This window comes from Talpa occidentalis, unplaced genomic scaffold (genome assembly GCF_014898055.3).
Source record: "Talpa occidentalis isolate TD23 unplaced genomic scaffold, MPIMG_talOcc4v2.1 talOcc4.14, whole genome shotgun sequence".
NCBI lineage: Eukaryota > Metazoa > Chordata > Mammalia > Eulipotyphla > Talpidae > Talpa > Talpa occidentalis.
In genome coordinates, this window is record NW_023601433.1 from 86854492 (window position 1) to 86864159 (window position 9668).

A 9668-nucleotide genomic window follows, 5' to 3' on the forward strand; every position below is an offset into this window, starting at 1 on the left:
TCCCTGAGGGCTCCCCATGCCCCAGCTTCCCTGAGGGCCCCCCCAGCCCTGGCTTCCCTGAGGGCCCCCCCGCCCCCCGCCGGCACTGTCCAGCCTGCCTGACCGTTACGCGGCCACCGGGCCTCGTTCCTGTCCACTGTGAGTTGGTGACTCTGGATTTTTTTTTTTTTTTTTTTTTTTTTTTTTTTAGAGGCATGCTTTATTTATTTGTTTGCTGGTTTGTTTGTTTTGTTTTTTTTTTGTTTATACATGCACTGGGTACAGTCAGAAGCGCGAGAGGGTGAGAGAATTCACCAGAGCCAGAGCGGGGAGCAGAGCAGGCAGAAGGACCGAAGCACACTGCTGAGGGGAGCAGCGGGCGGCAGGAGAGGTCTGCACGCCATGTGGGACCCTCCTCCTGTGGCCGGGGAGCAGCCGGGGATCGAACCGGCGCCGCAGAGGCCACGGGCAGCTTCGCAACCCAGCGCTCAACCGCTGCGCCACCGGGGAGGCCCTGGTGACTCTGGATTTTAAAAGGCGTTATTTTCGAGTGTTTTGATCACAGGGCATGTCATGATACTAGTGCCAGGCTCACACACTCGGATTCCCGGGAAGCCGCACCCCCCGCGGGAGGGTTCGCTGTCCGCCTCCCTCCTTCCTCCATTCGTTTGTTTTCAGCCCTGGGTCGCTGGTGTGTGCTCTTTGGAGGGACCGTGGTTATCTGTTTTGCTTCTTTCCCACTTTTTGGATGAGTTTTCTGTAATATTTTCCTACAATAATAGGTGTTATTGTAAGAGAAGCTTGACGTAGGGTAAATGGTTTTCAGGCTTTCCTGCCCTCCCACCGTTCGGACGGCCCCGCCTGATGGGCACCTGCAGCTGCTACACTGCTGTAAGCTGCCTTGCCTCCTTCCGTGGCCCTGGGAGGAGTATTGACAGAGTCACCAAGAGAAGAAGCAAGAGAGAGGCTGGAGAGAGAAGGGGAGGAAGAAAGCCAGAAGAGAGAGAGAAGCCCGGAGGGAAGGCTTGCCCAGGGCTTGGAGGCCTGCTGGCCTCCTGCCACCCCCCGCCCCCGCACCCCTGCCTGCCCTGTACCTGTTTGCCACACTACATGTCACAGCTCAATAAAAGCCCGAGAAAGCCACCGAGGGCTCCAGGACTCTCCTTTACCCGTCTGCCGGATCACACAGAACCTGCTCTGCACCATCCTGCCCCTACACCCCCAACCCCTGCCTTGTTTCCCCCATGTGTGAACCTGCACACATCACACTGCCTTCCCCCCAAATAAGATGAAGCTGTGGGTGCTGCTTCAGAATCGCCTGGAGGCCTCAATTGAACAGATTGCTGGCTGCACCCCTAAATGTCTGACTCACTAGGTCTAGGTGGGGCCCCACGACTTGCTTTCCAACATGGCGCTGACAGTGCTGTGCTGGCCCGGAGACCGCGCTGTGAGAGCCACTCTCCAGTTTATCTCTGGTACCTTCACAACTTGGGACTCAACATTCACTCGGAGGATGAAACCTTTGGCCCTGGCTACAAAGAAGCGGCTGCTGAAGTGACAGGACAGCACTGGAGCTCCAGGGGCAACTCAGGGCAGACACGCAGTGATTTCCATGCCAGGTGGGACACCGAGTGCCTCACTGCCCACTCACCACCAGGGATGGAGGGAGGGCGCGTGGAGGTTCCTGGAGCCTGGCTGAGTCGCCCTGCCCGGCGGGGGGCTGCTTCCTGCCTCAGTTCCCCCGAGAGGAGGACCAACTGCCCCTGTGTGGCCTGGCATCGAGAGGATGCCCTGAGTGTGGCCGTGGCTGTCAGAGCTGTTTGTCCAAGGAGGAGACGTGGCAGCCACCCCAAAGGGGCTTCTGTCCCCCAGCGTGTCCCCGCTTCCCCGGCCGCGCACCACACACCCTGGGCTCCCGTCACGCCCTTTAACCACCTCACAAAATCCAAAACAGATCATGAAAACAACCCAACATAATTTATTAAATAGATTCCTCCAGGAGCATTAACAACTCTCAACACAATAAATATTAATAAATAAATACGGTGCCCCCCCCACCCCCACGAGGGCGTGCGAGTGGGCTCAACCTGCGCGGGAGAGCGTGCTGTGCATTCCAGGACGGCGCCCAGTGGCACACCTTGAAATCTTTTCCAGGTTAATTCGCACATTTGCATCTTGGTCCTCCTGGAGCTGACCCAGGTGGGGACTCACTGGAGATTGTTCAATAGACGTTTCTACTCAGGAGCTCGCAGCAGAGCTCTCGGCAGGCGGGGGCGGTCTTGTTTTCTGGCTTCCTGTGTTGCCGCCATTCCGAAAGGGGTAGGTTCCGCCAGAGCCTTACATGACCCTCTGGGTCCCAGGGTTCAGCAATGCAGACTTAACTTGCATGCACTTCAAGAACCGTTTTAAAATGGTTACGATGAAACTTTTCTGCTGGAAGTTTCCTGGGGGCAGAGCGACAGTTGTTTCTGGTTCGTGTGGGGCTTTGAGCTTGTCAAGCTGTTCTATGATCTCATCAACAAGACGGCTGAGTGGCGGTTCTGTGCCCCCCTCAGCAAGGTCGGGGAGTAGTGGCTTGATGGCCTGGAAATAGGGCATGATGGCCGAGCTGTTGACGAGGTCTGCTGGCTGGGAGGGCGCCGTGGAGCAGGGCAGCGAGTAGCGTTTGGTTTCCTGCACTCCCTTCTCCTTCGCCAGCTGCGGGAAGAGCAGAGGGTGAGCGCTGGGCGGGCCTGGGCGGGCGGGCATAGCTGCAGACCCAGCGGCTCGGGTCTGGACGGCTCTGGTGCCCGGCTGGCCAGGCGTCCCCTCGCCGGCTCACCCACCCCTGTAAGGCCGAGAGTGTCTCCCACGAGAAACGCGAGCCCAGCCGGTGGGCCGAGCTGGTCCCAGATCAAGTGGGAGACCTCGGGGTCCGACCCTGAGCCGATACCCCTGCCCCAGCCCCCTGACCCCTCTGGCTGAGGCCTCACAGCCAGAACCTGCCCTCAGGGGTCCAGGGCGGTGGGGCAGGAGAACACCTGGGTTTTCACGCCTCTCCGGGCTCTTAGTGACCCTGTTCCCGCCCATCCCCTGCTCATGCGGGGCGAGGGGTCTCGGGGCTGCAGGTGCCGGGAGCGTGAGTCCAAGGACTCCAGGCCACGCCCTCTCCTCCTGCCTCTCCAGGAGCAAGCACCGGCCGCTGGGCCCGCCACACGCTCGCGCGGACAACCAGCTCTGCTGTGGTGTCTGGACGTCCAGGCTGAGGTTTAAGTGCCAAGTGGAAGGGAAGGGCGAGAGCAGTTTCACAAATTGTTCCCACGTTTGGGTATTGGCTTGTTTGCTCAGCGTGACCTCAGAGCTTCTGAGAAGAGGGAAGAGGACCTCCATCTCCCCAGCCACACACCTTCCTCCTGACGGGCCGGCTCTGCCCTGCTGAGGCAGGCTGGGTCCTGACTAAACACATCGAGCAGGAAGCAGACACCTGATGCGCCCCCTGCTTCCCGTGGCGGGAGACGCCAGGAGCGGAACATCCTGCGTTCGCCGGGACGTGCTCGACAGCCCGGCCAGGCCTTCCTTGCCCCCGCGGGTGACTGGAGGGACGAGTCGGCCCACCCAGGGATGTGCGGGCCCTCGGGGTGACTCATGTACCATTGCTGTGACCTAGAGCGCTGGGGACGAGCAGGCCGCTCTGCGCAGATCTGCTAGTGTTATCTACAGGCCGCGGCGCTCTGGTCCGTCTGCGCCAATCTCTGCCTCTGACTCCTGTGTCCACGAGCTTCCCGTTGCAGCCTGCTCCGAGCCCCCTTGCGGGCTACCACAGTCCGAGCTTCAGCTCTGAAAAGAGTAGCTGCTCCCAGGGGCAGAGGAAGGCATTTGAAAGAGAGAGTTTGGGAAAGAAATCTCTAGGGCACTCACGTAGCCCTCCAGGAGTTTCCAAGACAGCTTCTCTAACATCGAGATTATCTTCCGCCGGTCCGCTGCTGGAGGCTCATGGATGGATGTCAGGTGGGACGCCAGCCAGGTTCCCGTGCAGCACAGCAGGAACAGGGTGAGCCTGGCAGATCCTGGAGAGAGAGAGAAGAGGCAGTAAGGCCGGGGGCCCGCACCCCAGCTGCCATCACGTGAGCTGCCGTGGAGCGCCTGGCGGGCTCAGCCCCTCCAGAGCCTTCCTCTGTCTGAGGAGACAAGATGATGCCCCAGCAGCAGCAGGTGGCAGGACGCCAGGTACCTGTGCGGGAGGCCATGGTGGGGCGCGGCAGGGCCTCCCTCGGCGGCAGCTTCCCGAGCCAGGTGTGCTCGCCATGGTGTCGGGAGGTATATAAGGGGCCAGATGTGAGGGAGAGCAACAATCCAAGCCCCGCCCATGGCAAACCATTGCTCAGCTTTTCTCCAGAAAGCACTTTCAAAATTCTTCCACCCAAGGCTGGGTGAAAGGGTTGGAAGGAAATGCTGAGGTTACCCTCAAGCCGGGCAGAGGCCTGACTCAGTAGAGGCACACACAGGAAGACACACACAGCTTTATCATTTCTTCTTGGAAAGAGCTTGTTGATTTGACCGAAAGAAATTTTGAAGCGCGGGGTTCGCAGACACAACCACCAACCCCCCGTGACTTACAGGAGCTGAGGGTCAGCGCCCCACAGGGAATTTCTGGGGTGGGGGGTCACAGTGCGTGAGCGTAGGCGTAAAGTTGGCATGAGGTTTGCAAAATGTATTATCTTTGGAAATTTCTGAAGCATGCCCATGCCGCGTGGGGACAGCGCTGATAAGCACCGTGGATGTGGTGAGTCAAAGGCCTTATCTCCGCTCGGCTCCATCTCGAACATCATTGAACTCTCAACTGCATCTGCGTCTGCGAGGCCTCGCGCCAGAGTCTGCTCAGGCGTTATTTATCGAAACCACTTATTGGGATTCCGGCTGCCCACAATGACCCATTCTAGGGTCTCAGGAGTAGAGGCCAAGGAGTGAGACCTGCTGCCGGCCCTCCGGAGCTGGCATTCCCGCGGCACGGGGCAGGCTAGCGGCCGCATTGGTCACCACGTCGCGGGCCACAAGAGTCATAAAAATAAAGCAAGGCCAGGGCAGGGACAGTGACAGGCGAGCTACGTTGAGTCAGGTGCTCAGGAAAACACGAGGAGGTGACATTTAGGGGAGAAGGCAGACCACCGAGAAGCGGGGACCCCTGTGCAGAAGTCCTTGGGCGAAATGAGCTTGATGTGGCCAGGAGGGGACAGCCGGTCCTGGCAGCTGGAGTGAAGGGGGCAGGAGGGGAGTCTGAGGGTGGTAGCAGAGCCAGGGTCAAGGGCCTCACAAGACGGCGAGGGGTGGCTGCAGGTGGAGGGCGTGGACCTGGTTGCTTTCACGAGGGAGGGCAAGGCGGGTCCTGAGTGGAGAATGGATCGTGGGAATCCAAGATGGGAGCCGAGGGCCGACCAGGAGTTCGCAGCGGCCCAGGCGCTCAGCTCACGGTGCTTTTTCCTCTTTTCCTCACAATGTCATCCCGACCCCGCTTGCCCCTGTGATGGTGCCTTTTTCAGGCTGAATCACCTTCCTGCTTGAACGGACATGTCTGCCAGCCCCAAACTCGGCCTGTGTTACTCACTCTACTGTCTCTTCAGATTCCAGGCCTTAATTCCAGCTGCCTGGTGGACAACAGCTGAGGTGAAGCTGACGATGACTGGGGCCAGGGAGGGGCGGAGGGAGATGGCGTGGACAGGACTGGCCGACAAGTGGTGTGGAGGTGCCTCAGGGAGGAGTCAGGGATGTCTCCTGGGATTTTGATGAAGCATCCAGATGGGTGGCGGATATGCAGTGAGGGAACAGGGCGTCGGGAGAGGAGAAACCAAGAGTCCCGTTGGGAGAGAGTTGAGGTTGAAATGCCAACGAGCATGTGTTTGATGTCGGGTCAGCTGCTGGCTGGGAGTCAGGAGCTCAGGGGTAGGGTCAGGCCTGCGTGTTTGGCAGAACCCAAAATCCTCCACAGAAGAGACAGCAGGTTCCTCTTCCACACTCGCTCAGGGTCCCAGTAGGCAGAACTTGCTCTGCTGTTTTCTCCGGGTTCTGTGGAATTGTGTCCATTCCATAGACAAGGGGGCTTGACAGGTGTGTTTATTTTAGTTTAGTTTTTTTACATCGTTGTTCATTTTTGTACACTGATTTCTTCCTTCAGGTGGAGTCCCCATAAAATTCCTGCCACCACATCACCCGTGAGCCTTCTCCACAGTCTCTTGGGCTCTTCTCTCTCCTTTTTGACCCCCCCCTCCCTCCCCCTTCCCTGCCGAGTGTCTCTGATTGACAGCTGCCTGCTAGTTTTGTCTTTTTTTCTCCTGATCCCTTACTTGGCTCCCCTGTGTTCCTCCTATAAGTGAAGCCATCCAATATTTTTCTTTTTCTTTATGACATTTCACTCAGCATCATCCCTTCCAGCTCCATCCATGTTGCTGCAAATGGCATGAGTTTATCTTTTTGATGGCTGAGTAGTATTCCACTGTGTAAATACACCACATCTTCTTGAACCAGTCCTCTGCTTTTTGTTTGTTTCTATATCTTGTCTGTTGTAAATAGTGCTGCAAAAAACTCAGGAGTGCGGGTTTCCTTTTGAATTAATGTTTTTGTGTCCTTTGGGTAAATTCCTAAGACTGGACTTGCTGGGTCCTATGGTAGCTCATTTTTAGCAATTTGAGGGTCCTCCACACAGCTTTCCAGAGTGGCTGGACCAGTTTGCATTCCCAGCAGCAGTGGAAGAGGGTTCCATTTTCTCCACATCCTTGTCAGCATTTGTTGTTGCCAGCTTTTGGGTCATTCTCACTGGTGTGAGATGGTATCTCAGTGTGGTTTGATTTGCATTTCCCTGATTATAAGTGCTGTTGAGCATTTTTTCATATGCCTCTTGGCCATTTGCATTTCCTCGTTGAAGAAGTATCTTTTTAGCTCTTCTTGGCAGGTTTAATTAAGGTTATTAATAAACTAGGTTGATTACCAGGTGGGTCCAATGTGATCACATCAGGCCTTAAAAAAAATGGAGGGCAGAAGTCCGAGTTTGAAAGCAGGGGAAAGACGCGGCTCCAGTGTTGGCTGAGGGTGGAGGCAGCCACGGGACATAGAACGGAGATGAATTTGGCCAACAGTCGGTGAGGGTAGAAGAGGATCCTGGGCCCCAGATGGGAACCGCAGCCCAGCTGACACCTTGACTTCAGCCCCGTCAGACCCCGAGCAGAAAACCCCGTCTCCCCGCGCTGGATGGACCCATGGAGACATCGGACAGCACCTTCGTGGTTTTAAACGGCTTTGTTGCTGTTTGTGAGAGCAGCGAGTGATGGAGAACCAAGACGGCCCCCGGTGGTCTTGTTGCCAGACGTACTGGCTTCGTTCCAGCCTTCCGTGTGCTCGCCAGCAACGTGCGTGTGACAGTGCCAGCCGCATCCTCCTTTTCCCTCTTCCCATGATAGCGTCGTCCCGATATACTTCGCCCCACTGTCAGTGCTTGCTTGGGCTGAAAACCCTCCCTGCCTGGCCCTTTAGGGGACTTGTCTCCAAGGAGCCAGCCGTCAGCTGGATTCCCCACACGGACGCCTCTCGCCTTCAAATCCCAGGGGCAGATGCCCGGCTGCCTAGTGGGCGCCTGTGCCTGCAGCCCTACCAGGGCCAAGGCCTGAGCCCGGGGATCGTGTGAGAGGGTGGAAGACAGGGCGGAGTGGAGAAGGCCTCGGGAGCTAGAACCCGCAGATGCTGATCGCCTGGGCACAGTGGGCAGAGAGGGGTGGAGGAGGCATCCAGGGTTCGGGTTTGAGCAGTTGGGTAGACGGTGTTGCGACAAATTGAAGGGGTCAGGGAACACGGGTGAGGTGGCGAATCCGGTTTTGACATGGGACGTGGGACTCTGCTGGGACTCCCCAGCAGAGATGGATGTGGGTCACGGGCATTTGCATGTGGGGCTCGAGGTGTGACAGGGTGGTCCCCAGGAAGGGGGGAGTTTCGGGCTTCCTGCCCCACCCACAGGGAGGGCGGAGCTGAGCAGGGAGAGGAGAAGCTGCAGAGGAGACTGAGGAAGGAGGAAGCAGGATGGAGTCAGAAGGAGCCCTGGGGGAGGCACGCGGAGCCAAGAGACACGTGAAGAAACTGCACTGCCTTGTGGTCGTGGACTGGGTGACACAGACGCGGGTGAGAGATGCGTGGGGAGGTGACAGTGGCGGTTTTTGTCTTGGTTTTGATTTTGCTCTTTTTCTCCCAGGCTTGTCTGGTTGTTTCTGATCCTTTTCTGTGGGTCCCCCCTGGAGGGTGCTTTAGACTCCTGGCAGGCTTTCGGGCCTGCTCTGGGCCAGTCCCATTTGGGTGCACTTTCACCCATGAGGGGACGGGTAACTTTGGGTGCTTGGCTTAGAAACTATATCTTTGCCTTTCCTGTGTTGCTCACTAATTGTATGAAAGTTCCTTCCCATTACGGTCTCATATGTTTTGTGTTGATGCTGTGGACGGCAGAACCCATTTAGAGCAGGCAGGTGTGGGGCCTCTGGGGTGCCCCTCTCCCTGTAACAGATTGAGGAACTAGACATAAGTTGGGGTGCTGCTGTACATGTGACTCCAAATCCTGAGCTGTGAGAGCTGACCCGCAGAAGACTGAGTCAGGCGCAGGGACAGACACACCTCCAGGAGGCTCTCAGAGGAAAGCAAGGCCAGGAGGAAGCGCGTAGTCATGGAACAATGAAAAGCGGTTTCAAGGAGGAAATGATGGCACCACCATAAGCCACAAGAGGTCAAACAAGATAATGGCTGACCGGGGTCACCAGGGGCTTCACTAGGGGAGTCTGAGCGCATGGCTGCGGCTGAGGACCACCTTGGGGCCGCCAGGGAAGTGCGCCGAGACCACTCTGTCAAGAAACCCTAATCCGAAGAGGAAAGAGACAGCAGCAACTGGCAGGGGAGCAGGAATCAGGACCGAGGGGGTTCCCCTGTTCCTCCTGTTTGCCTCTTGGGCTCTAAGACCACGCAGGCCTGCCCTCGCCCTGTCACTGGCTGAGCTGACGTCAGGGCGAGGGCTGCTCGGACATCCCTGTCTCAACTTGTCCAAACAGGACTCCCGTCCCCCTCCCCAGATAGCCTCGCTGCGCATCCCCACCCGCTGCTTCGTTAATCAGAAGTCACCCCCATCTCTGTGATTTGTTAATGCCATGATACAAATGATAGAGAATTAGTTCATCCTTTGAGTGAACATAGTCTGTCTACCTTACTTTGCAGTTTTGGAGAATTTTTCTAATATAGTAAAGATGTGCTGATATGACAGTCAAAAGATGTTCTGATACAAGAGACTCAAAATGAGCGACAAATGTCTCCACAGTGGCTGTTTGGGGCAAGATCACAATCAATAAATTGGACTTTCTCAAAGAACATTTTGCTCTTCTAAAGACACTGTTAAGATGATGAAAAGACAAGCTAGATTGGCAGAAAAACATTTGCCAGTCACAAATCTAACAGAGGATTAGTAAAGGGCATCTTTATTTATTTTTAAAGATTTATTTTTTCATTTATTTATGCATATAAGAACTGGGGTGTAGGGCCTCCCCTGGTGGCGCAGCGGTTGAGCGCTGGGCTGGGAAGCTGCCCGCAGCCTCTGCAGCGCTGGTTCGATCCCCGGCTGCCGGCGAGGGTCCCACATGGCGCGCAGACCTCTCCTGCCGCCCGCTGCTCCCCTCAGCAGTGTACTTCCTCAGTCT

At 56.7% G+C, this 9668-nt stretch overlaps 1 protein-coding gene across 1 annotated transcript; it reads right to left on the bottom strand.

Annotated features, from left to right (window-relative positions):
- Positions 1-2316: 2316 nt before the first annotated feature.
- IL31 (interleukin 31) lies at positions 2317-4205 on the bottom strand. The gene is made up of 3 exons (XM_037509867.1): positions 4190-4205; positions 3877-4025; positions 2317-2676 (listed from the first exon to the last, which is right to left on the bottom strand). Exons 1-3 carry the CDS (start codon positions 4203-4205, stop codon positions 2317-2319), a joined length of 525 nt encoding a protein of 174 aa, XP_037365764.1.
- Between the last annotated feature and the right edge of the window lie 5463 nt (positions 4206-9668).